This window comes from Cynoglossus semilaevis, chromosome 8, assembly GCF_000523025.1.
Source record: "Cynoglossus semilaevis isolate Cse_v1.0 chromosome 8, Cse_v1.0, whole genome shotgun sequence".
Lineage (NCBI taxonomy): Eukaryota > Metazoa > Chordata > Actinopteri > Pleuronectiformes > Cynoglossidae > Cynoglossus > Cynoglossus semilaevis.
Window position 1 is genome coordinate 7099067 of NC_024314.1, and position 26392 is coordinate 7125458.

General features: G+C 40.1%; 4 protein-coding genes across 9 annotated transcripts in view; 2 read left to right on the top strand and 2 right to left on the bottom strand.

The window, feature by feature from the left end:
• The window catches only part of LOC103381894 (rho GTPase-activating protein 44-like), a 49501-nt gene extending 49076 nt beyond the window's left edge, over window positions 1-425 (bottom strand). Inside the window, exon 1 of one of the 6 annotated variants that reach the window (XM_025057265.1) lies at window positions 89-425. In XM_025057265.1, the coding sequence (XP_024913033.1) occupies window positions 89-141 (53 nt within the window). In that variant the 5' untranslated portion in view covers window positions 142-425. The remainder of the gene's footprint in view (window positions 1-88) is intronic. The other 5 variants (XM_025057263.1, XM_025057264.1, XM_017034205.2 and 2 more) reach the window with 5 other exon arrangements.
• Window positions 426-869: 444 nt separating this feature from the next.
• LOC103381895 (syntaxin-4-like) lies at window positions 870-4258 on the top strand. Its single transcript, XM_008314475.3, has 10 exons — window positions 870-1349; window positions 1598-1702; window positions 2108-2207; window positions 2360-2434; window positions 2528-2598; window positions 2715-2823; window positions 3094-3167; window positions 3370-3507; window positions 3588-3698; window positions 3837-4258. The coding sequence occupies exons 1-10, from the start codon at window positions 1320-1322 to the stop codon at window positions 3915-3917; spliced, it is 894 nt and encodes a 297-aa protein (XP_008312697.1). The 5' UTR covers window positions 870-1319; the 3' UTR covers window positions 3918-4258.
• Window positions 4259-4586: 328 nt separating this feature from the next.
• LOC103381893 (syntaxin-4-like) lies at window positions 4587-9472 on the top strand. The gene is made up of 10 exons (XM_008314469.3): window positions 4587-4770; window positions 5453-5554; window positions 6105-6204; window positions 6303-6377; window positions 6451-6521; window positions 6597-6705; window positions 7020-7093; window positions 7687-7824; window positions 7921-8031; window positions 8218-9472. The coding sequence occupies exons 1-10, from the start codon at window positions 4741-4743 to the stop codon at window positions 8296-8298; spliced, it is 891 nt and encodes a 296-aa protein (XP_008312691.1). The 5' UTR covers window positions 4587-4740; the 3' UTR covers window positions 8299-9472.
• Window positions 9473-9543: 71 nt separating this feature from the next.
• The window catches only part of srcap (Snf2-related CREBBP activator protein), a 25573-nt gene continuing 8724 nt past the window's right edge, over window positions 9544-26392 (bottom strand). Inside the window, exons 9-34 of the mRNA XM_017033996.2 lie at window positions 25579-25748; window positions 24984-25056; window positions 24751-24840; window positions 24246-24419; window positions 23917-24143; window positions 23619-23796; window positions 23336-23472; window positions 23046-23215; window positions 22424-22753; window positions 21782-21968; window positions 21507-21676; window positions 21128-21273; window positions 20799-21005; window positions 20262-20426; window positions 20006-20158; window positions 19230-19559; window positions 18638-18804; window positions 17900-18213; window positions 17594-17796; window positions 17333-17502; window positions 16991-17187; window positions 16683-16797; window positions 16458-16583; window positions 15971-16147; window positions 15754-15837; window positions 9544-15527 (exon numbers count right to left, since the gene is read on the bottom strand). Of these exons, the coding sequence (XP_016889485.1) occupies window positions 10923-15527; window positions 15754-15837; window positions 15971-16147; window positions 16458-16583; window positions 16683-16797; window positions 16991-17187; window positions 17333-17502; window positions 17594-17796; window positions 17900-18213; window positions 18638-18804; window positions 19230-19559; window positions 20006-20158; window positions 20262-20426; window positions 20799-21005; window positions 21128-21273; window positions 21507-21676; window positions 21782-21968; window positions 22424-22753; window positions 23046-23215; window positions 23336-23472; window positions 23619-23796; window positions 23917-24143; window positions 24246-24419; window positions 24751-24840; window positions 24984-25056; window positions 25579-25748 (9065 nt within the window). The 3' untranslated portion in view covers window positions 9544-10922. The remainder of the gene's footprint in view (window positions 15528-15753; window positions 15838-15970; window positions 16148-16457; window positions 16584-16682; window positions 16798-16990; window positions 17188-17332; window positions 17503-17593; window positions 17797-17899; window positions 18214-18637; window positions 18805-19229; window positions 19560-20005; window positions 20159-20261; window positions 20427-20798; window positions 21006-21127; window positions 21274-21506; window positions 21677-21781; window positions 21969-22423; window positions 22754-23045; window positions 23216-23335; window positions 23473-23618; window positions 23797-23916; window positions 24144-24245; window positions 24420-24750; window positions 24841-24983; window positions 25057-25578; window positions 25749-26392) is intronic.

Consider the following 26392-nt stretch of genomic DNA (forward strand, 5'->3'; position numbering starts at 1 on the left):
AGCTGGTTTAAGTCAGGGGGGTAGGTGAAGCTCCCACCCACCCCCAGCTCTGTGTCAATAACAAATATCCCATGTTCCGGGCTCTTACCTGCCAACTGTTTGGTTGGCGAGCTGTCTCATTCGATTAAACTGCTTCTTCATCTTGTGTTTTTCTGCGTTACCACCGAAAGCGGCACAGCTCCTCCGTGTATCTCATTGATGGTAACGAAGTCAGATCTCCGCGCTGCTATGTGATCGCTTCTCCTAAACATCCGGTCCGTGCATAGCGAATGTTTGTCAACTAATTCCACATCATTTTCGATGATGAGGACGGTGTCGATGAGTCTCCGTCATCCGCTGCGCTCCGATGCTCGGGAGATGCTGGAGGACCAACTCCTCCCCCCTCCCCCCTCACCACCACCACTGACAGCTCACTGGCGACACGACGCCAGCTACGTTGCACTCTGGGAGATGTAGTTTATCATAGTCAATAACAGTAGTCATGTCTCAATCTAAACTTTGGCAATCTTAATTTTGCTTATTCATTAAAAACAAAGCAAAATATTTGTGTCTCCAAATACTCCACAAAGAGAATTGATTCCAAATAGGATTATAAGAATATTTACCAGCTGTGGATTTAGATCGTTTCATTTAAGTACCACCAATGGTACATGTACCAAAGATTGAGAACTACTGAACATTCTAATATTTGAGCCAACAGTTGGACCTGACCAAGTACAGGCACTCTAAAATAGTATAATCAGATTTTTCATTTTTGTTAAATGCCTCTCTTTTTTCTGTCTATAATCTATCCAAATCTTTAAATCCAAAAGTTTTATTTTAATTACTGTAAATAAAATGATACAATTATTTATTTAGGTATACTGTATATAGCAGATTTCGTAACGATGGCTTGTGATGACTGCTTAGACGCGATCAAACCTTGTCCAAATAAACAGCATCCTCTTGTGGCCAAAGAGGAGACAAGTTTAGAGCATTATTAACTCCCATGAACACTCCTTAATTTATTCAAAGGGATGAGGGGGCTGGCTTTGATCTTCAAAGCAGGTACTAAAAGGAAATACATCTGAAGTACAAGTACACAAAAGATAAACAATCCAGTAGTTTTTCTACGTGTAGAGGCAGAAATTCCCATATCTATGCAAAGTCTGTCACAAGCAATGACGTTCAATATACAAACGCAGTGAAACACTGGTGTCACACAGGACGCCAGTGAGTAAATGCTCAGCCTTTAAAACCAGCACCATGAGAGTTTGCCTCTTGAAGGTCAATGACATGGGATAACATTGGTCCGCTATATAACAGCATGAGCAGCTAACATGCGGGACCGGACTAAAGAGTTGAGAAATGTGAGTTGGGAAGTGAGCAAATATCATTTGAGTTTAAAATATGTCAAGAAAATATCATAAATAAAATGATAGCAACAGTGAAGAAAATAAACTAAAGATGTTAACAAAGTTTGACAAAAACGCAGAAAAATATATCATGTTTGACTCCAGATGATGAATGTTTCTAACCATATCACAATTTTGAGGACAGTACAGAGTTGTAACGTGATATCTAATAATGCATTGGTGTTTTGCTTACCTTAATGTAGAATGCTAACTCTTCTGATGAAAATGAGGAAAATAGAGTTCTCGAGAGCAAACCTGGGACACCTTTGGCCAAAGAAGAGAAGGAGCGAGAGGCAATCCTAAAAAATGTGAACATACTCTGAAAAAATACGACTTCAACAGCTACAGATCACAAAAACAATTACCATTTTTATCAGTCTGTATAATGACAATATTTCCTTTACATCTGCAGTGTAATCATGCACCTTTTTGCATTATTTTTGGTCAACTTCCAGCCTCTATTGGTCACTTTGACTATTTTCAAAAGCTGCTGTTCCAATAGCCTGTATTTAAATATTTTACATAGAAAATAGCAAAAATAATCCTTCAATGTATGTACGGACGACAAGGCCAAAGCCATCACAACAAAACATTAGAGAACAGATACAGGACCACGTCAGAAAAGATCCTCTCTTAAAAAGCTAATTTCTATGACTTCTTTGTCACATTTTAAATTAACAAGTCCTTAAAGTACTTACTTTTCCATTATTTAGGCAAAAGAAATCCTCGAAGGGCTGCACAGTCTCAGGGCTCTGGTGTGTGAACTGGACAAAAAACAGAAAACGGTGCTCAGTCAGGCTCTGCCTGAGGAGAGTAAGAGTTTCACTTTGTCTTGAATAACTGAAATAACAATAACAGATTTAAAGTGAAACAATAGACTGCAGTACAGCTTATTAAATTTGACAAATCTCTTGGTTATGCAAATGTAGTGTTGTGACGAATCCATTAATTTCCTGACATTTTAGGTATGAAGACAGACATGCAGACACTTAGGGAAGAAATAAGTACTTTTGCAAGTCAGATCCAAAGGACATTAAAGAGTGAGTTTTGCTAAATGAGAAGTAAAAAGTTGTGCTCAATATTATTTTGTTTCTTTTGCGTGGCCACTGACTCCACTTCTCATCTCACCACAGGTATTGAACCCAAGAAAGAAGAGGAGGATGGAAGATATATTCCCATAAATATACGAATACAAAGGACACAGGTCGAGCCTTCATTCTTGCATTTATGCTCCACATGGTGAAATCATTTCTTGTAGCAGAAGTGACTGGACTGATAACTGACAACTTAATCAAAATAGATTTTTGTTTCGCATTCCAGCATTGTGTCTTATCTAGGGAGTTTGTGGAGCTGATGGGTTTCTGTAACACCCTCCAGTCCCAGTACAGAGACCGCAGTGTGGAGAGACTTCGGAGACAGCTGAAAATCAGTGAGAATTGAAGCTCAGATGTGATTTAGTTTTCTTGTGGTCATGGAATTTTGGAATGGGGTTGTACTCTGGGAGCTTTTAGTTTCCCTTGATGTTTTCACCTACTTCTTCTTTTCTCCTATTCTACTGAACATTGTTGCCTAACACTTCATTCTAACACTACTATCAAAGCATACAAAGCAAACATTAAAAAAACTTCTGGTAGAGGATGTTTTAACACTAAGCCTTGACATCCATTTTCAATTATCTCCTGTTCCATCACCACTGCAGCTGGGGCCAATGTGACTGAAGAGGAGCTAAACACAATGCTGGAAAGCGGTCAGACTGATGTTTTCACACACAATGTGAGTAAAGAACTCTTCACTGTTGGTGATAGTAAGAGAATTACAGTTGAAATAATTAGGAAAAAAACTCACTTTAAAGAGTTTGGCCTGTTTTACCTTCAGTTTTTGCTCAAACTGAACAAGCTTTAAAAGCACACCAATACAGAATGTAAATAGTTCAGATGGACTTGGTTTTGCTTGTTTGCTCTTTGGCTGTGTACAGATCTTAAGTGATGCTAAAGCCACAAAACAGGCCCTTAATGAGATAGAGTCTCGGCACAATGAAATCCTAAAACTGGAGCGGAGCATCAGAGACCTGCATGACATGTTCCAGTATCTTGCTCTTGAGGTGGACGCTCAGGTAACAGCATTTTATAGCTGTTCCTCAGGTTGTACAAGGTTTGACAAAGTGTCTGAATGAGTGTTATACACATGCTGCAGGGAGAGATGGTCAACAGGATTGAAACCCACATCAACCAGTCTACTGATTATGTTGAGAAGGCCAAGGACAACACTGCAAGGGCCATCAAATTTCAGAATAAAGCACGCAAAGTAAGATTTGGTTTCAAACACACACAGACAAAATTCACAAACAGTTAAAGGGACACTTTAATTTTTAGCCTGTCTTTCCTAAAATATGAGCCAACTAAATGACACACTAATTCTCTTTTTGTTTGGTTTGCTTGACAGAAGAAGATATGGATCGCCATCTGTTTAGCCATCCTCCTCCTCATCCTTGGAATTTCATTGGCTGTTACCTTTGGCACATAACCTCAGTAAACGCACATAAAACTCCAACTGACCTAGTTTAAGCCACCCAACTGCTGCAGGGCTGATCAGACCCTGACTAGTGATAGAGTGTCATCAGAAAGACTTTACAGCAGTTTTTAATATGATTCTAATGTTTCCAATAAGCAGCACAGGGCATAGGCTTAACTAACCAACCAATGAGCTGGGCAGAATTTACATTTACATTTATTTCACCTGCCATTATCCTTGTGAATATTGCTCTGGGGCATAACAACACAATACTGTTAATGTTATTATTATGTCTGCTTGGTGTGTCTAATGTCTATTCTTGTTCTTTTTATGGCTTGTTGTAAAAAAAATAAACATACCTTGACTTTGACGTATACGTAGATGGCTGCTCCGCGTATGAACCTTTAAAAGGTGTTTTGCTAACGTTACGCAACTGCAAAGCTCAAATTCTCACAGCGTGGACAACAATAATACATAGTATAAAGAATACAAAATATATTTACCAAATGAAAACTAAAACAACGAGAACAAAGCGCAAAGACTGTACTGTAATTACACCGACAGCAGCTGCAGCAAAACCAAACACACCCGGAACGTTAAAAACTTAAATTTTAAAACAGACACAGAAATGAGCGAAAGGGGGCAGTAATTCGACTTTTACCCGGTTACTCAGCTGCCAATTGCGCAAAAGACGCAGTGTCGCGTCTGAGGGTTACTTGTTGAATGCATTACTATTATAGCAAGGTTTTTACATTTATTCGAGATTGATAAAAACGTACCAGCTTCTTTCCTGTAAGAGCAGCCTTCCTGAAGTCAATCTGCTTCATCCTGAAAGATGCGGGACCGAACTAAAGATCTGGGAAATGTGAGTTTAAAAAGTTACCTATTAGCATTACCGTGCTAACCTAACCAAGTTCACTCCCTGTTAAGAGTGAGAGTCTTTTAGCTTACCTACACCGCTGTGACAAGTTTAATTAAGAAATTATTTTAAAGTTGCGGAACTTTCAGAAGTTAATGTTTAAGTGTTTTCAGCGGTTAAATGTCAACTTCAGCCATAAATAATGATCAACTTCCGTTTCATGATCTGCCAGGCCGGGGACTGGGCAGGGCTGCTACAGTCGATCTGCTGCTTTACACGAACAGAATTAAATGTCCATGTTTTGTCTAATAATTTGACAAATAGTACAAATCTGCAAAATAAACGCATATCAAACTCTGTAAACTAGAGAACATGCTATTTTAACAAATGGTAGTTTAGTAGCTTCCGTCCAAGTAAAATGTATTTAATAAAGAATGTCCTAACACTTGTGTTAGGACATTTTGTGTTATATAATGAAAACAAACAGTAGAATCTGAAGGTCCGACCCAGAAATATATATTTGTGTTTTGTGGGTTAAAAGCGTTTTCTGCATACGTTTATAGCTGTAGAGGTGATTTGACTACACTGATTTAAGGATTCAAAGTTAAAAGCTATGTTTCTTATTATATTGAGAAGAAAAAGAAACGTTTTTTAATATAATGGTTGAATGGCTGTGTTTTTGCATCAGAAAGCAGAGTCTTCAGATGAAGAGGAGGAAGACAGAGCTCTCATGAAACCTGGAGCCTCCTCAGTCAAAGAGGACAAGGAGAGAGAAGCCATCCTGAAAAAGGTATATTTTACTCTTGTCAACACAGTCTCCTCTGATATTTTCGTGCTCCCTGCATTTTGTTTTGTCAACATGACTGTCTCTGTTGGTTCTGTGTGGCTTTACAAAACCTTTTAAGGTGAAATAACACCAAAGTTTAATTTCTAAAATGTACACGAGTAAATACAACCTTGTTAATTCTACATTAAATTCCACATGAAACAAATGTAGTTTGGGTGTTAGGTGTTAGTTCCACTTAAGGAACCAACATTGAGGAGGACTTCAATCCACATATGGAAATTTATAGACAGATTATTCAGGTATTTGTTTGTACAGTATCATTGTTTACAGGTCATAGGTGATTGTAGAATTCTGCTATCCTAAAGTAGATTTTGCTTCTAGTTTTATCCTTTAGTTTAGGATGGTAATATTTTTAGAATAACAAAGACAAGTTTGGGAGGCAATAAACATAGTTTTGAGAGGTCAAAACTACAATTACTGCTACAGCTACTACTACAGTCTTCAAGCTTTTAGAGTAAATTATTTTCTTTTTTTAACCAACTGTCACAAATAGGCTCAAGAAATCTTCGAAGGCCTGCAGAGTCTCAGGAGTTTGGTGTCAAATCTTGAGAATAAACAGAAAACGGTGCTCGGCCAGGCACTGCCAGAAGAGAGTAAGTTCTTTCGCTCTGCAGATAATTTAAAAAATGTTTAAAGTATTCATTAAAAAAAAGACTTAGTAGCCAAAGTTTGCTGCTTTTATTTTGTTTAGGTATGAAGAAAGAGTTACAAACTCTGCGTGATGAAATAAAAACATTGGCAGGCCAGATCCAGAAGAAGCTAAAGAGTAAGTCTCCATAAAAATTGTGATTTTCTTTTCTTTCTTATTTAAGGTAGACTAAACTCACTTTTTTCCACAGGTATTGAACCCAAGAAGGGAGAGGAGGATGGGAAATATGTTTCTATAACCATTCGGATGCAGCGCACACAGGTTTGGACAAACTCTTGGCTTTATAGCAACTCTTTTAAGAAAACAGAATCTTGAAACGTTTTCTCCTTCCATCAGCATGGCGTCCTATCCAAACAGTTTGTGGAGCTGATGGGTCATTGTAACACCATCCAGTCCCAGTACAGAGACCGAAATGTGGAGAGATTACAGAGGCAACTGAAAATCAGTGAGCACAAAAAGAAGAACTGATTTGTTCTCTCTTGTGGTTGTTGTGTTACCCAACACTCTCTCCATTTAATTCATCACTTCACCCTTAAATTGTTTCCTGTCTTAGTAGTGTCATTGTGGTTTTCACTTTAAATTCATATATTTCTCTCACATTTACTTTCTAGAAAGCACCTATGTTTTATTTATATCATACACTGTTGCATTGTTCCTTAATTACACGTCAGCATTTCCAAACAGAATATATGTAATAATGGATACTAAAGTAAACAAGGGAAGGTGATGTTAATTTACAGTTCTGTTTTTCTGCTACAGCTGGGACCAACGTGGCAGACGAGGAGCTGGATACAATGCTTGAAAGTGGCCAGACTGATGTTTTCACTCAAAACGTGAGCACAGGAAATGTTTCAATTTGAAGGGAGGTGCTCTGAGTCAGACTGCAGTAAAAGCCAAAGTGAAAAGTGTTTCCTGAAAAACACTGCAGATAATTTTAGGGACTAAAAGAAACAGTGGTGTCTTTAATGGAATGTAAAAATGGCTTGTTCTGATACCTCTACTGCTCAATCTAGCTTGTTAAGTATAATGCAATGGGGAAAACCTGTGCCTCACAGATATTCTTAAATGTCAAAATGGCTTATAGATGGAATCTACTGCCCTCCTGTGTTCTACATGAAAACCTTGCTTTTTTTAAAATATGAAAGTACAGTATTATGACTGATTCTCATTGTGACATTTTATATTTTATATACATTTATACATATTCTTATAACAATGTTAATAGCATTTTGTCCAACAATTCTTACTTTTGATTTTTCAATTAATTTTGAATTTCAGTTTACACTTTACACAATTTATTTCTATTAACAGATTGATTTATTATATTATATGTAGAATGTCTGTAGGTTTAGTTATTTTTTCTCACTTTTAAATTACAGCCAATAACACATTGCTTTTTTTTGTATTGTTTTTTTGCTATGTTCAGATCCTGAGTGATGCTAAAGCTACGAAGCAGGCTTTAAATGAGATCGAGTCAAGACACGATGAGATCATAAAGCTGGAGCGGAGCATCAGAGATCTACATGACATGTTCCAGTATCTGGCCATGGAGGTGGAGGCTCAGGTAAAAGAACATTTGCAGAGGTTTCTTGTGTTCAAACTTTTGTTTTTTGTTTAAAGCGAATGGTTCAGGCCTTTGTTATCAAATTTGCCCCTGCAGGGTGAGATGGTTAATCGGGTTGAAGCGAACATCAATCAATCTACTAACTATGTGGAGAAAGCCAAGGACAACGTAGAAAAAGCAGTCACCTATCAGCAAAAAGCACGCAGGGTATGTTTACTAAAGCACACAAAAATGCAAAAGACAGTAAAAGGGAAACTTTAGGTAACAGGAGTGCAGAATGTGTCCAAAAGCAAAGGAGTCATACAATGTGAAGTCAGAGGTACACTTGGGTATAAAATGGCATTAAGATCTAATTTTCCTTGTGTGGTAATGAATGCCTTCTCTTTGTTTCAGAAAAAGCTATGGATTGCCATCTGTTTGGCTATCTTAATCCTCATCTTAGTCATCTCGTTGGTCGCCACATTCGGCACCTAACACCTGTAAGACAGCAGCAACAGGATTCATTCATCATGTCAGGGGATTTAAAATAATTCCCGCTCTCTTGTAAATATGAGCCCATGAGATGTCAGAACTTCACCTATCACCTAATTTTTGCATTTCATGTTCTTTCAACTTCCTAGTTCTTTTTTCATTTTTAAGAAGAGATGTGCTCTCTTTTTTTAATTGAAATTTAAAATGTTAACAATTTTGCCTGCTTTGCTGACTTCACATCGAAGGCAGAGTTGTTGGTTAGTGTTCCTTCTTCTCCCTTTACTCGTCAGACTTTGGACTATGACCATACAAACTGTTGGGTCTGTGCCACTTCCTCTTTGGCTTTGGAAAAAAGGGGGGAAAGTGGCCGGGAGCAAAGCACAATGCAGTATTGAACCTGACACTGGCGCTGAACATACTGTACTCAGGAAAAATGTTTGTAGATTCTTGTTACATTTGTGTTGTTGTTTTTTTTTTTTTCAATGGATTTGAGGCACAAAAACACACCTATCAATTGAACTTGTGTGTATAAACCATATTGTAGATAATATATATTGCTGAGAAGTCACATTTTATGCAGATGATTGTTTTTAACTTGAATTTTCACACTGCCAACACATGGAGCATGAAATCAAATTCTTTTCATGGACAAATAAAATTACCCAAGTGACTCGGAGGTGCAGTCAAGTTTCAAGTCCAACTACCCATTTGTTACCTATTCTACCAGTTTGTATTCATACAAAAGTCAAACATTGTGTGAACTGCTGTGAAACGTTTGCAACATAGTGGTTTTTCTTTTTCCATCTGTTTTTTTTATTATTATTAAGCAGAAAATTATGATGTGCACTAACCTGGTTGAGAGAAGAAGTGCTTCCACTTAGTCACCTAGTCTTGGATTCACCTGAAACATAATATTTGACTTATTTTTCCTCACATAACTTAAAGTCTTGTGCCTTAATGGTTACTTGTTGATTTTCATTAAAACAAAGTCCTGAAGCAGGACAGAGCATTCAGACCTGCTCTGCACCACAGTGTAGCAATAGAAAAATGTAAAAAAGAAAAAAAAGTAAACCTTTGTCAAACTGGGATAGCTGCTACTGCATCATTTTATGACTATTAAATTCTTCACCCCTATTGTTTTAATGTAGATTGTTTTTAAAATAAAAGTATTCCTATATTCCCTGCATGTTGACTTTTGTTTTCTCCAATCACTGCTGAACAAAATTTGTAACACAATGATAACTGGCATAAATTTTTTGGTCTTTTTATTCAACTGTAATTGTCTTAAAGTTCAAGTAAAATAATGTGGAATTACAAGGGATAAAAGGAATGCAACAAATGAAATGAGACAAATCAAAAATAAGACAATCAACATTTACTACTGCCCTCTCCCACCCCCAAATATAAGTTCTGCAAAAAGTAAATTGACAATTTACAATCTGGAACTGCACCAGTAACTTTTTGCAATCTGTTTTCCAAGTTTTTTTCTTTTTTTCTTTTTCTTAGACAAAGCAATCAAGTGGTGGGATGATTTATTAGCTGAGTCACGTATATCTTGATGTCTATCATTTTTTCCCCTCTTTTTTTTAATATTGAAAGAAGCTGAGCAGCCCTCTACAGGTGCTTTACAAGGCAATCAGAGGTTCAAACCCATTTGGCCAAAGAGGCACTCTAATAATTTCATTAACATTTAATTGCCCTTACAATATAATTACATGACAATAACCACCTTTGGGAGGATATGTTTTTTTCCTCTCCCATCCAGGTGTCTTCGAGACAATTTGAAACTTCAAATTGGCGTTATATTATGATGAAGCAGGACCCGAATAATTTACTGAAGTTGATGTTGAGGAAAGAAAAAAAAAACGACACACATTACCAGACAATGTAGCCAGAGGCCCTAGGGCCATATGTGCAAATGAGAAATACAAGGCTGGATTAAAAGAAAAAAAAACAAACATCAGAAGTCAACATGGAAAAGGGCCCAACAGCTCCAGCATAGTGCAGAAAAGATCACATTGACAGATCTGTTCTCTTCCTTTTACCCCGGAAGAAAAAAAAAGAAAGAAAAGCATGACTTATCCACTGACTACACTGAAAAACAATAGTCAGGACAGTTGATGAACTCTCCCACACCAAACATACTAAAACTTCCAACTCACAACACAATGGGTCACTCGTAGGTGTCACGTAAAATGACTTCATGTATAGACCCAAAAAGGGGTGCTGTATAATGCCATCTTAACATGTAAGATCTGAGTGTTCCAGTCCAAATGATTACAGTACATAATGTGAGCTAACCCCTCACCATTGCCAAACCTGGAAGCTAATGTCCTTGTGTGTGAATTCATCCACTTATGTCATCTGTTTACTGGTGATGGTGTTACAGATCTTCAGTTATCCTCATTATCAACAAGCCTTCCCTCAAAAGGTGAACTGACCATTTCCTACTGGATAGGAAAAATGACTCAAAAGAGACAGGGAGGTCTCTGACTTGTGCGGCACTCCGATCCCTCACACTTCTTTAGAGTGCTGACAAAGCAGTAACCCTGGCAGGTCTAGACATGCTCTTGCTTCATGCTTTGCCACAACACTGCTACTTCCAATTCTTCCTTTAGGCTCAGCCATCATGTCTTGTTACGATGAAGTTGACTTGAAGAGGAGCGGGTGCTTGCAGCTGGTGACCTGGCCTGTACGGCAGCAAGTGCTGCAACGCTGCGCAACACTCTGTCTGGTGTCCCTTCGGTTCCCGAACTGTTTGTTAGCTCTTGTGAGAGTCTCAGAGATCTTTTTCTGCCTTTTCCACTATCCATCTTTTGACCCTGCCTTTCCCGCTTGTCTTTACTCTTTGCACGATCTGAGCTGCGGTCTGTATCCCTCTCACTGCCCGAGGAAGTGGCTAGGGAACCAGACTCCTTGTGTTCCATCACTCGAGAGCTGATGCTACGAGTCCGTTGGCTGCTGTTGCTGCTGCTGCGACTTCTGCTGCTGCGTCTACCGACATCAGCCTCACCGTCGCTGCTCATGCTGCTGCAGGCGCTGTGACCTCTAGAAGAAGACTGGGCATCAGCCTCACCCTCTTTGCTCCTTGACATTTTCCTAGTTCCTCTTTCCTTTTTTTCAGACCTTGATCTCTTGAACTCTAGGTCCAGTGGTGGAACCAGAGAACCTGGACACTGTCTGGTAGAGCGGGAAGGAGAGCGACTTGACTGGGTGGTTGTTGTTAAAGGTTTGGTGTCGGGTCCTTTATTATTAGTTACAGAATTAGTCTGGGAAGAAGCTGGTACACTTTTGTTTTTAGGTTTTTGGTTCTTATCTGGGAAAGAGGAGGAGGCAGGTGTTGTCCCTGCAGACTTAGTTGCAGAATCTTTCCGAGGAGTGTGTCCTGGGGTGTCCACTCTGCCTTTCATTGCAAGAAGTTTGGCTGCTGCGTTAAGTGCCGAGCATCTCTTCCCAAGGACCTCGGGTTCAACAGGTGCTGGGGGGGAGCTTTTTAGCTGGCATTTGCCATCTTGTGAAGACCGAGATCCTGAAGACTTTCTGGTGACCCTGACAGATGAAGTATCACTGCCAGACTCTCCACCAGTGGATGCGTTGGCTCTGCTTGAGGCATGTCTGTCAGTGCTGGATGCAGGTTTCTTTCCAGACCTGGCGTTTCCTCGCTCCTTCTCCTGATCTTGTACCTTGCGCTGCTTGGCTGAGCGCGTAAATAGATGCTCTTTTTTGCCTTTGCTATCGTCAGAGTCAGAAGAGGAGGATGAAGACCTGGAACGCCTTTTCTGGGAGGAGGAGGAGGAACTGAGAGCTGTTTTACTGCCTTCCTCTTTATCTTCTTTCATCTTCTTTTCACTCGCTGCTTCAGTAGAGACCTCAGTTCGCCTCTTCTTGACAGGATGTCTGTTTTCATAGGTTCTCTTGTGGTGAGAATGACGAGTGAGAGCAGATGTAGAAGCCCCAGATGATGGTGATGAGGAGCAAGTAGACTCCTGGCTACTCTGCCGACTTAAGGACCTTTTGTGTTTGGGAAGAGACTGGTCTTCAATAGTCTCTTCTGCCTCTGATAGTTCAGCTTCCTCTTGTAAATTGGTTTTACTCCTGGAACATTCACCTTCTTCCTCCTTCTCTGACTCAACTTGTTTGGTTACAGATGAACTTTCCAACCTCCTCCTTTTTGGTATAGACTTTGTCTTTTCTTGCTTATTGGCATTATCCTCATCCTCCTCTCCCTCCTCATTGGTCCTCGTGTTAGTTTCCAATGTTCCTGTTTGTATTTCTTTTGGATTTATGTCACTCTTAGATGCAGACTCCTCCTGTACTGACTCTGTAGATGGCTTGTACCATGAAACATTAGAAGGGGCAGAAATGGGCATCTTGGACGAGGATTTGTTCTGAGCAAATTCAGGAACCTCTAGAGAAGCACCATGGCCTGCAGAGTTTTGTGACAGGCTGGAAATAAAGGATTCTGTTTTTGTTGAAGCACCTGTTGTGGTAGTTACTGAAGCAGAAGAAGGTGTGGTAATGGATACATGAGAGGTTTCAACAGCAGTTGTGGAACTAGAGGTAGGTAACATTTCTGAGGATGGTGTAGTGGTAACGTGTACATCTTGTGTGGCATCTGCATTTGTATTTATTCGCGATGAAGTGTCAAAAGTCTTTTCTGGGGATGTTACAGTGTTATTAGATTTTTCTTCTACTGTGACAAGATCTGTTGAGGCTGTTGACGAGATCACATTATCCAGTTTTGCTTCTGTGGTGTCCACATTCTGGGCGCACATTTGAGGAGGAATACAATATACAGACTGTACAGGGGAAGATACTGCTGCAGTATCTTCTGTCTTTGTTTGTTCTGGCAATTTTTGCAATTGCTTGGAAGGGATATTGGTATCTGGCCCTGTTTGGACAAGACATGATGGGACTGTATCTACTGATGATGTGAATTCTGCACTTACCGGTGTCAGTGAAGAGTCTGAAACTGTTTGTTGACCTTTTAACACTGTGTTTACTAGGTTTGGTGATGGACAAGCTTGGACTGTTTCCACAGCAGATGCTGTAATTGTTTCTGTAAATGCAACATTTGTTGATGGCCTTGCGGAGGATTCTTCTGGATTTGATGTAATCACAGCTGGGATTGATGTTTCTGCAACTATGTTGACTGTTTGTTCAGTGACCTGTGTTAAAACCTCTCCTGTAGCAGATATAGTTGAAGGCGCTGATACTTTATTTGTTGCTCCTGACACCACACCTGCTGTTGATGACATTACGATAGGATCGGGAACAGATGCTGCTGGTGGAGATACTTTAAGTGTCTCTGTGGGTGGTGCTGAAGCAACTGATGTGGAAACTGTCCGAGTTTTGGCAGCTTCTAGTTCTGTTTTCACAGCTGTACAATCTGCAGTTTTCGGGTCTACATGAACTGCAGAGGTAAAAGGTTTTGGTTCTACAGCAGGTGGACATGATAAGCCAGTGCTGACAGTTGGCAGTGGACTTGTGGTAGTCAGGGCAGCAGTGTCTGGCAAAGTGACAGATGTGGATGGGGTTGCAGAAACCTGAGCAGATGTTGTATTTGAGCTTGGAAATGAAGCTGGCTGGATTTGATTTGAGGATGTTTTGTCAGGTGGTTCTGAGACCGAGATAAGATCCTCTGTTTCTTTTGTTGTGGACTCCAGGGTTTTTTTAAAATTAGTAGCTGAAACTGGAGAACCCTGAATTTTATTGTCTGTCTGATTAGCAGTGGTAGACTCTGAGGCCTGAATCAAGCTCAGTGGATCAGCTTTAGGAATCTCTGGAAGTTGTTTGCCATGGTCCATTTTTATTACATCAGATCCAGCAGCTGAGTCAATACATTTAGAGCTCTGTTCTTCACTGACATTATCTGAAACACTCAGACGACCTTTTTTAGGCTTTGATGAAGGGGAAGGGTTTTCCTCCTCACTTGGTGAGGTGACCTGTGGCCGGGAAGTCAATGTGTTGTCAGACTCTGGTAACTTTAGGACTGCCTTAGGGGGCCGACCCCTCTTTCTTTTTAAAGGGGTCAAAACACCAGACTCCGTTGAGGTGGATGTAGCATCTTTACTAGCATCTGTTTTCTTCAGGGTTGCTCCCCGTCCTCTCCCCAGATGCTGCTGCTCTCCAAGCTGAGCAGCCATACGAGATTCCGTTTCTAACCTGCGTCGCACAGGAAGATTTCTCAGCACCGGCATGTCAGGAGAAAGATGAGGAGGGGAATATGGAGGGTAAGCTCTAACAGGCGGTGGATGTACCAGTGATTTTGGAGTAGTGTTTTGGCTCTGAGGCGATTTGTTTAGTGCCTCTTTAGCTTTTCCGTCATCACTTGGTGATGTATTGCTGTTATTATGGTTAGGCTCATCACCAGATCCAGCAAGGGTTTCCTCCACTGCTGTGTCCTCCGATGAACCCATACCTCCAGTGCCACTTCCACGCCGCCTCCTCTTTTTTGGCTCCTTTTCCTCCACCACTGTAACAAGCCTCCCTGGAAGCTTACGCAGGACTTTGGCTGATGGGGAGTCTTCAACAAGGCCACGCAAGACTTCACCATCTGCTGATTGACGTTTACGAGGTGACCTGATGCCAGTGGATGGGGGAAACATGGCACTGTGGTCTTTGCTTTCATCATCTTTTAAGTGATGGTCCACAGAACTGGTGGATGCTGGGGATGACTCAGATGGTCTGCCCTCGGCCTGTACATCTTTTGGCTCGATGCTGGCTTTAGGGCTTTTAGTCTCAGATCCAACAATAAAATGTTGTTTCCCTCCAGAAGGAGAAACTGTAGGAGGGGAAGGCACTGGACTGGTATGGGAACGGTTTGATAGAGTCCTAGTTTTGGTAGACTGGTTGTCTCTGGCTGGTGATGAAGCTTTTGACGATTTTGAAGTTGAGGAGGAGCTTTTAAGAATGTCTGAACGAGATGGGGAATTAGACACAGCAGCTCCTCGTCCTCTTAGACGGAGTCTTTCAGGCACTTCCTTAGGGGTTGTAGACTCTGGCTCAATTTCAGGGGAGGCCCCACGAAGCCGACCACTGGTCCTGGTAGAGGTAACAATTTTGTCTTTATCCTTGGGTTTACGTCCACGACGAATTGCAACTGGCTGTGCAGGCTCTACAGAAGTGGATGATGATAAAAAGTCGTTGTCATCATCATCAGATGAAGCATGAAGCTTGAGGCCTTCCTCCTTAGCCTGGTCCAGGCCTTTTCTGGCAGCCTCTACCTGCTCCTGGTCACACAAAACAGAAAAGATATTCAGAGCAATGCCATTCAAACTTTATGAAATCGTAACAGTATATCACAAAGTGAATTTAAACTTAAATACAAGACTTCATCAGTTGTTTTGATAGTTGCATTAGTGTTATTTGGATACTGGCCTAAACTTCGTTCGTTACAGTGTTATTTGGATACTGGCCTAAACTTAAACACTATAGGTAATCATCTATCATGTTTACCTCTGCTTGTTTTAACTCTTCTTTGCAAACATCTTCTAAAGAGGCTTCCAGAAAGTTCATGGCGTAGCGTTCAATGGGTGTGAGCTAGAAGTAGGCAAAAATAAATAAATCCAACATCATCAATACATTGATTGCATGAAAATGAGCTACAAAAAAAACAGGAGTCCAAATTATCCAAATTTCAATCAAGCCAATCAAGACCTCCACCATTACTCACTTGCTCAACCAGAGCTGCTATCTCTTGCTCTGCCTTTGATAGCTCCTCCACCTCCTCCTGTTCCCCTCCATCATCCAGTGGAATGTTCTCATTGAATTCTGCCAGTTCTGCCACTTGCTCTGCTTTGGCCTGAGAAGCTGCTACGATGTCCTCCTCATCCTCTGCTCGACACAGGGCCTATAAAGAAGGAGTTGCAGGAATGATAATCTCTAATGGTATTTGCCACATGTTTACACACAGTATCATTGCAATATGTTTTGCTAAAACAATAGTTTGTATAGTTCATACACAAAGTCAGATCTCAAGTCTGTTCAACAGTTTCTGGTTCTGGTAAACCCAGGCTGTATAGCGTCACATTAATATAACTTGAATAATTAAGATTAATTCACTTCAATTTCATTATTTAATTTATACAATATTTACTTTTAATTTGATATATCAATAACAAAAAAGATGGATTTGTTTGTTTTGAGTAGTGATTTAACACCTGTTCCAGAATAGTGGTGCTTTGCTTGTTGACACCATCCTCTTCCTCTGGTTGAGGCAAAGCCAGCTCAACTGCCACCTCTCTTCTCTCTCCATCGTTCACATCAAACAACTCTCGTATTGTTTGCTAGAGGAAACATAAGGCACAACAAACAAAATTTAGTTGCATAACCATACTCCAAAAATGTATAATGTACACAGAATCCATTTAACTACCAACTCCTACTTGTTTAAAGAAGGCAGTAGTGAAGTTTCCTCCTTCAATGGCCATATCTCCAAGCATCCTCTTCTGATTGGCCTTCTTCAAAATGTTCTCCTCCACTGTACGTTCACTGATTAGCCTTCAAACATAATTTTAAGAACTAAGAATATTTCTTCCAATTCTTTTTCTCCACACAGTTCAAAACTCAAAACTTCAGGACATGATGAATTGTAATAGACACTATCCAGTCTCAATTCTTATTAGAATCTGGATTATATGGTTGTATATGTCGCAGTTGACATGAATTCAACCTTAAACACCAACACTCTCACCTGTAGATGTGGACATCTCGTGTTTGGCCGATACGATGACATCGGTCCTGAGCCTGGGCGTCCATGGTAGGGTTCCAGTCACTGTCGTAGAATACGACAGTGTCAGCCCCCGTTAAGTTTACCCCTACACCTCCACTACGAGTTGACAAAATGAAGCAGAAAATGCGACGATCTGCGTTGAATCGCTCCATTAGGGCCTAAGAGAGATATTCAATAAGGTGGACAAGAAATATGTCAAAAGGAGACATTTTAGGACTTTATTTTACCTGGTTTTATTTTATTTTAATATGTGAAATGAGAATTTCACACAGTAACTTGACCTGAAATATCCATACTACACACCTGTCTCTGTTCTACACGGGTGCTACCATCAAGGCGTAGGTAGATGTGTCCATGGTAGTTGAGGAACTGCTCCAGCACATCCAACATTCTTGTCATCTGAGTGAAGATTAGCACCCGGTGGCCTCCTGTCTTCAACTTCCGGAGTAATGTGTGTAGAGTCTGAAGCTTACCTGAACACAAGGAGCACATGGTAGCATGTGACTGGATTAAAAATCGATTGAACCTCCAGAGGAAATACTTTTAAGCATCTAGGCTACCTACCACAGTCGTACTGTATAAGCCTCAGATCTGGGAACTGGGTCCTGGTGTTACATTGTATACGATGGAGGCAGCGAGTGAGCGGCGCTACTTGACCTGTGAGCGTGGAGCCATAGACTGCTTGCTTGTGGCTCAAAGAAGGTGGAGGATGACAGCAGTGCATGGAAATTTGAGGAGCTTCAACAGGAGGAATCACAAATGCAAACCTAGCATAAATGCAGAAAAATTAATCAGAAATGTTTTTCAATACATACTAAACAGCCTTTCCTCATTAGTTATTCAGTGAAAGAAAACCAATAAGATGATTACCTGTCTATAACATCAGAGATCATCTCCAGCCTCTCTTCAATGGCATGAATGTCCTTTCTCACAGCTTGGCTCTGAGACCAGTAGTTACATTTGTTTGGAAACTGTGATAAAAGACAGGCGCTGTGACCTGACCGTTTCCATTCTCCCTCAGGAGATACAGGTGCAGGGGTAGGACATGGACCATGAAGAAAACTGAGAATGTTCAAAAGCTCCTGGCCGTAGACGGGTTTTGCTGCGCAATGTTGCTCATTGACTCTAAAGATGAAGTCCAGTCGACTGTCGTGTTGCTTTTTATGGCTCTCTGCAAGCCATGGCTGTTAAGAAAATCGTCAGCAAAATGTTGTTATCAACAGGTAAAGAGTTGGTCAGTTTAATTGTTTTAATTTTGCTCAACGTGGCATTAAAAAAACAAACAAAAAAACCTTATTTGTGTCAAAAACGTTATACAGAAAATATTTATCACAGGCACATCAAAAATCTGTCATAAGGAAAGTGGCGCCACAAAGTGGTCATAATATATATTACAATACATACCCTTTGATGTTTTGTAAACGTGCAACAACACATACTTTAATTATGTATTAATTTACGCATTTCTGTGGATTTACATATCAATGGTACTCCAACATTTTGTGCGCAAGTGATCTTATAGCAAATACTGTTTTTAGGTAAGTACAAGTAGGTAAGTGGACGCAGTCAATACAACCTACAAAGGTACTTGTGGCTAGTAATGCTCACCATGTAAAATGGGGAACGTGGAGGTGGATGCGGCACTGTTCTTGGTGGAGGATAGACCTTTGCACCTGCACTAGGCCTGGACTTTATGGTGACTGGTGTTTGACTGTTTCTTCCATCTTGTGGTGTTGGCACAGGTTTTGGGAGAGTGGGTGAGGTGTTTGCTGGTGCTGTAGTTATAAGAGATTAAAAACAAAATATTTCTCATTGTTAATACATAATGATTTCCAAACTGTTCCTTCAAAAAATCTTTGCCAGTTTGGAGCAGGAAGGTTTAACAGATTTTTGGTATATATCATCAGTTTTTCTATTTAAATACAGTGTCATTCTGTTTAGCCTATATTTTTAACAACGTCTCACAGAAAAAAAGTTAAATGGCGTATTCAAGTGTATAGAGCAAAAGCATCTATAATGAGAGCAATGTACCTAAAATATACCCGAGGGTTATCTATGATTAATCTGGTTCAAAACCTTCCCTGCCAATGCCTCCTACATGATGTAAGGCACACCAATATCAGATACGAGCTTGCATCAAATTGGGAAAACATATTTGGAAATATAAAGGTCTGACATGCAGGAAGACCAGCGCTCTCACCTGGCTTTTCTGTGATAGAAGGTGGAGTCTGCACTACCTTGAGGACAGGGCAAGGGGGTTGGGGCTGGCTCGGAGTTGAAATTGGGTTTCTGGGAGGAGCTATGGTGTAGTGGGCAGTAGCAGGACCAGGGGTGCGCTGGGCAATCTGCAGGGGGCCAGTATTTCTGACAGGTGTGACAAGGGTGTTGGCATGGGCATGAAGGGAAAGGGAAGAAGTGACACGAGGGGAAGGGGCCACTGCCAGGGTGGGCACAGGCCCACCCTCCTTGCCTGCGGACTGTCGCACAACGATCTTCACAACACCTGCGCTGCTCACCATGGATGAGGGTACTGTAATAAAAAGAAAGTCTGTCAGCTCAGACTCAAGATAGATTGAAGGTTTCATAGAAAGACTTTTTAACTTTTTAAACAATTTAACTTAATTCTGACATAGGCTTATAGATTTATTGTGAATGAAAAAAAGAACGCTTGAGAAATAAAAGTTCCTACCCCTTCCCAATGGCAGACTTGACACACGATATCAGACTAATTTTTGAGTGCATTCCTAGTTTAAAGATTTTAAAATTTCTATAAAAGCTATTTAAGCCACCATGTTCTACTTAAGGGTATACTTTTCTCTGCTATTTAGTTGTTGTTTTAGCTCTTCTGGCCTTCTTTACAGTATTTTTACCTAAATGGTTACCAATGAAATTATTCGTATGGTTATTTCATTATTTTCTACACTTACAGCAATCACTTTGCTGTGTTTGTACTCGCAAAAAAAAAGCCATGTAGACCTTGTGCTGAGACATTGTGAATAAGGCGGTTTGCAGGAGCTGTAGAAGAGGTGTTTGCGGAGTTAACATTGACAGGACCCTGAACAGCCACAGGAGCAGGCTGACTAATGAGATGGCGCTGCACCCCACTGGACACTACGTGCATCACATTCCCTGCAGGGTGAATATGAGCCAGTCAGCATCCAATTCACATTTTACTTGCCGATTTGTGATTGTTTGAATCATTCCTGTAATGAGAGCTCTGGTTTTTATTCACCTTGAATGGGACGTGGAGAAGCTGCTGAGACCTGGTGGATTTGAGCTCCAGAAAGAGTCAACTTGTTGCCCTGTAGCTGGAAAGTGACAGGCTTGCTGCCCTGACATGAAGAAACAGGTCGTCCTGCCAAAGAGGCGAGCTGAGCAATGCTCACCACCTCACCAGCTTATGAAGGTAAAAAGAGCAAATATTAATTAAATTATTATAAGTTAAAATTGTTTATGACACCCTAATAAGTGTGCAAAGAAGCAAGCAAACAAGTTTTCCAACAAAAACAATTATTTATATACATGAATAAAGAGAAAATAACAGACGTATGTTATTAGGTTGGATGTGTTTAAACAAGTCTTATCTTTGAAATTGGGTTTAAAAAGGCCACACTGTATTTAGTGCAAACTCGTTAGGCCTAAGAGCAGGTGCCAATTAAAAAAAGTTCAAACCATTCACCAAATTAGGTTATACTGTCTTTTTGAGCAATGTTTAATTAGGATGATAGATTTCTAAGACACTTCAAAACATTTAGAGGGTTGTACTTACAGGGCAGCCTAGCTTGCATATCTGGACTAAGCAGAACCCTTTGGGGCATGTTGTTTGGGCTTGGATGAGCAGGGATACCTGCCGTGCTGGGAGCAGCAGGAGGTCGTACCGTCAGCACCGGCTTGGGCGCAGTGGATCTTACAGCTGTCTGAGTGTTGGGTTGAACAGCGGGGCGGGGAGGAGGCGTGGGTGTCACAGAACACACCACTGTGAATAGAAAGAAGAGATGGTAATTTTAAAATACTGGTTTCATTTCTTATTATTCTTTAAACTAGTGTTCATTTAGGGTTAAGGAAGAACACAGAGCAGCCTCAGTTTTGTTTACTTGCCTTGCTTAACTACAGGAGCAGGTCCAGGACTTGGGGAGGCTTCAGGTATTGTAGGTGGAATAGCAGTCTGAGCAGGAGGTACAGAGCAGGTAGGTTTGTTCATCACACATGGTTTGTTATCACTTTTAGGAAGTGGCTGGAACATCCTAAAAAAAAGACAGGTGCAGCCATTAAATATTTCTGCTTACAGTACATACTTTGTCAAAGAAAATGCTCAGCCCCGGAATAGTGGTTACTTTGATGGAAAACAATAAATGCTAGAAAAATATACCATACCATAGAAAAATATATTATCAGTGGAAACATGATAATATAAACAACTTTAAGAATTGGAAAAAATGTACCTGCATAATTAAAGAGCATAACTTTGAATGTGTACCTGTTGACCTTCATGCGCACTGGTTTAGGTCTTGGTGGGGGTTCAGGGGACTCCATGATCTCCTGGATTAGCTGACGGCTAACCTTGTGTCGTGGCAAGAAGACATCCGCTTGGTAACGCGTCACACACCTCTCCAGCCCAACAAGGACAAATGCAGATAGGTCGCAACGCTGAGAATAGAAATGCATATATTTAAATGAGAATTAATTACATAAATGAACTGACCAAGATCAGTCTTACTGAATATTACATTTCTGACCAAAACCAAAGCTGACCTTTAAAGGAGAGATGTCAAGGGCATCCTGCACCAGAGAGGCAGTGTTGAAAACAATGGGCTGTGTAATGAATGGAGACTGGATGGGTCGAGGGTCAAACAGGTTTGGGTGGTTGCAGACTTTCCGCAGTTGCATGAGGATGTTGATCACAGACATGAAGTGACCACTCGCCAGTGTTTCCCGTGTCCTATTAATCAGACATGTTATACAGACCGTTTATTACCTAATGTAGGTATTTAAAAATATATAGATATCATATAAAATATATACATACAAAATAACAATATCCACAGATTATTACAATTTAAAATCTACTACAAAATAAAACAAGTTTTATATATACCAAATATTGTACAAATATATATATTTATATAAAAAGAAAAATATAGTCATTTGACCCAATACACCTTTTACTGACACAAGATGTCAAATTCTAAGACAGAATACTACTTTGAATAATTGCATAGCTGTAATTCTTGGATGAAATTTTAGGATTATTTGAAAACATATTGAATAGTGCAAAGTTCTCAATTATGTAGCGTGTTTAAAAAAAAAAAGTATTTTATTGGTTGATGTGAAAGGTCAGCCATACAGGTCAATAATTCCCAGAGCGGGGAAGGTTTTTAGACAAACATTACTTACGAAGCCTGTGCCATGAAGTCATCATAAAGGAATCGTTGTCTCTTGGAGAGGCGACAGCGCACTACATGCTCATACTTTTTGGGCATCTGCTTCTCTACATCGGCCTTGATCCTCCTGAGCAGAAAGGGCCTCAGCACCTTGTGCAACCTTTTGACCAGTCCTTCGTTGTACTCCTGACTACCCTCTATCATTCCTGTCAGTGGGTTAGAGAACCACTCTTTAAACTCGCGATGGGACTGGAAGACATGAGGCATGAGGAAGTGCATCAGTGACCACAGTTCCATCAGGCTGTTCTGGAGTGGAGTTCCTGTTAGCAGTAGTCGTCGGTGGCTGAAATGAGGAGAAATCAACTTACATTTAATGTTTTTCTTTAGGGGTGAGGATGGCAAAGCGAAAGTGAATTCCAATGGATCTTTGCTGTCAAAAACACATCAAAAGAAGCTAAAGAAAAATAACTTTTGCTTAACCACAATGGGCTACTGTCTGTTCCCAACACCAACAAAATGTTTCTGATTAAACTATAGGAAATGTGAACACTTATGCTGTTTTTAATGAAGTGGTAGAAAAGCCATTACACAAAAGAACCTGTTTCTAACAAGCAAACCTTAACAGCTTTACTCACCTGTTGAAGTTTAACAAGCTCTGCCAGCGCTGTGACTTAAAGTTTTTGATGTTTTGTGCCTCGTCGAGGATCAGATATCGCCAAGACTTGCGTCTGAAGGCCTGATGATCTTGCAGCACCAGCTTGTATGAAGTGATGCACACGTGGAAAGCATTAGGTTTGGTCCATCCCTAAAAAATCAGGGGGAAAAACAATTGTTTTTCATTTGCATTTTCATGCAATGCTGCCAACTGCAGCTCTTGTTCACAATTAGCAAACAGTTAGAACAAAAAGATTCTACTTCATATTACCTGTCTTTTTAGCTTTCTTTCCTTTTGGCTGCCAAAGTATGTGAGAATTTTAAATCCCGGACACCAGCGCTTTAATTCCATCTCCCAGTTTAACATCACACTGGTGGGGACTATGATGAGGTGTGGACCCCAATTACCTACACATCAACAAACACAAAGCAGAAAAAAAATATGATCACAAGTGGAAGTTTTTCTCATTTGATTTAAAAAGATTTTTAAAAAGTCTCTGTAATCTTCAACTAAATTAACTGTCAAACTGCAGTATACATGAACAGCAATTTACCTTTTTCACAGGCGAGGTGGGCCAGTAGTGCAATAGTCTGGATGGTCTTTCCCAAACCCATCTCATCAGCCAGAATGCCATTTAACTTTTTCTCATACATGGTGACCAACCAATCGAGTCCAATGTGTTGGTATTCTCGAAGTGTGCCATGAAGCAAGAATGGAATTGGGGTCTTGACCTTTTATTGAGCAGAAGATGTTAATTCAGAAGTGCCAAGGAGCTTCCGTACACAACAAATTCACAGACTATTAAGATGTAAAGCACAGTGTTTGTTTATCCTAAAATTCTGAAAACTGACCTTTGTTGTAGCTAGAGTGTAGCCTTTTGGTTGCAGGCTTTCTGCAGTAGCAGCTATATGACTGATTTCTTTCTTCGGTCGTGATCCAGAGGACCCTGGACTGTAGTCTCCTTCCTCCAGCAAAAGTTCCATTCCTTCATCTTCACAATTATCTTCATCCTCTTCCTCTGCGCTTTCCTCTTCCTCCTTCTCACTATTGTCCTCCTCCGCACTGTCTCCTGGAGAATCTGAAAGCAATATTTGGGATAAGCTGTGTTGAAAAAAAGCTAAACAAAAACACAATAACTAATACTGAGTCTGATAGTGTTTACCAATGACAGTGTAAATACCTGAGGATGATGTGTTGCTTTCAACGTCGCTCTCATCTTCTTCAGTCTCTACTTCCTCATCTCCTGATGCCTCAGAATCAAGACTGGCCTTGGAGCCAGATTCTGAGGGTACTTCAAAGTCTGGGGCAAAAGCTCCTTTGTATCTCTCCAACAGCTCCTCAATACTCAGGTTGCCTAGCGAATGAGTGGGAAATTTCAGGTAAAAGAGTTTTCTTTTTTTTCATGAAATTAACAAGGAAACTGTGAGGACAATTACATTTGTCACTCACATGTCATTCAAATGCAATAAATTATACCAACAGTTAATGACATGGGTCATGAGATTTTACACTTGATGGATCTCTGTGAGCTTTGGCTGTCTCTACATGTTCTACCAATAGTGTCAACCAAAATAATGAAGTTAATGAAAGAATACGTATTTTGGAAAACTAAAAGTAATTAGAGAGTTCACTCGATATCAACTGTATTATATTTCAGTGTGCAACAGTAAAACAAAAGAACCAACCTTCTTTGGCCAGGTCATCCAGTTCTTCTCCATGATCTACATTTCCCTCAATCTTCTCCTGAGCTGCTATTGTGTCCTCTTCATCATTAGCTAAAATGAATTTAAGTTAGACATTAAATACTTGATGATAATATTAGATATCATTTTTAATCAAGCATTTTAAGAAAACAAACGAATTAACATTTTAATTTGCAGCGTTATCTTACCATCCTCTTCATTAGCAGTGTCCTAACCATCTTCTTCCTCCTCCTCCTCCTCCACAGAAGACAATGTTTCACCAGAGGATTCCTCCTCTGAGCCAGCATCCTGTGCAACATAATGATTTATTGAATACATCAAATGCAACCACACGTGTTGTAAAATACAAAAATCAAATCATTAATGGGACATTATCCAAAAAGATCAATTTTATTTTAAACTCAGCATATTGGTCATATTTCTGCAACGCAAGTAAACTAGCTCAAAATATGAAACATTTGTGGAAATCATATTTAGTACACGTGAGAAATGCCAGTTTTACCAACTCAATCATTGGAATGGCTACACAAATTATTCACATCACAATAAAGAAAATACACCTAAATACCCTTAAGCTGATAATAGTTATTAAATATGTGGTAGTTCCCACTGTGTAAATACACACACTGATGTTATTAAATGTGTCAGAATGTGCTAAAAGGATGATAATGAACACTAAACCATACAATTCCATTTCCATATCCATCTATGTTTTGCAAAAAGAGCTATTTACATTGGGAAAAATTTCATATCAACTCAGTGGCACATTAGTGATAAATAACAAGTCAAATACTGGCAGCTTTATGATACCTGTAGAAGTTTGAGGGTGCTGAGTAACTGATCCAGGGGTAGCAAGCCCTCCTCCTTCAGTAGCTCTATCTCCCTCCGATGGCTCTCAGCATCATTGCCCTCCTGCTGCTCCTCCACCTCAATTGTCTCTTCATCATCTTCCTCATCACATTGCGGTTCAAAATCTCTGTCTGTGTTATTTAAAAAAAAACAAAACAAAAAAAAACAAAACATAAAATTGTAGTTTTGTTTTTATCCATGGTATCCATGAAACTTTCATCAAATGGGTTCATAATTGTGGTGTGAAACCCCAGGGTTCACCTCCTGGGCAGTGGACTCACCACCCGCAGGAAGGTTCAGGGGGGTTAGTACGGTGCAGTGTGATTTGGGTGGCAGTCATGGACACTGCTGCCCCCGCGACCCGGTAACGGATAAGCGGATGAAAATGGGTGGATGAATGGGTTCATAATTGTATCAGTGCAACACTGAGGTTTTTATTCATATTGATTTTAATGATGGAGAAAACCATTTCAGAATTCAGTCATTTGACAGCTGAAAAGTGTTTGCTTTTCAACAACAAAAGAACATATATCTCATGAAAAAGAGAAAGACTAAAATACATATTTGAAAAATTAATGGATTTTTTCTACGTGAAAATATCTTTAACCCTTAGTGAAAGCAAACATCCATGCTTCATGAATCATGCTGCACTGCTAACAATGCAGAAGCCTGGTTGACCAGTCTAACAAGCTTCTCAGTTCTCAGTAGACATTCAGTGCTAGAGTACTTTTCACATATTAGGATCTAAGCTACACTTCAGAGACCAAAAAATCTG

Excerpts from the sequence above, each read along its gene's own strand:
- LOC103381895 (XM_008314475.3), top strand. The coding sequence starts at position 1,320 with ATGCGGGACCGGACTAAAGAGTTGAGAAAT. Across the intron at positions 2,208-2,359 it reads TCAGGCTCTGCCTGAGGAGA|GTATGAAGACAGACATGCAG; the intron begins GTAAGAGTTTCA and ends CTGACATTTTAG. Across the intron at positions 3,168-3,369 it reads CTGATGTTTTCACACACAAT|ATCTTAAGTGATGCTAAAGC; the intron begins GTGAGTAAAGAA and ends GGCTGTGTACAG.
- LOC103381893 (XM_008314469.3), top strand. The coding sequence starts at position 4,741 with ATGCGGGACCGAACTAAAGATCTGGGAAAT. Across the intron at positions 4,771-5,452 it reads GAACTAAAGATCTGGGAAAT|AAAGCAGAGTCTTCAGATGA; the intron begins GTGAGTTTAAAA and ends TTTTTGCATCAG. Across the intron at positions 6,706-7,019 it reads ACAGAGGCAACTGAAAATCA|CTGGGACCAACGTGGCAGAC; the intron begins GTGAGCACAAAA and ends TTTCTGCTACAG.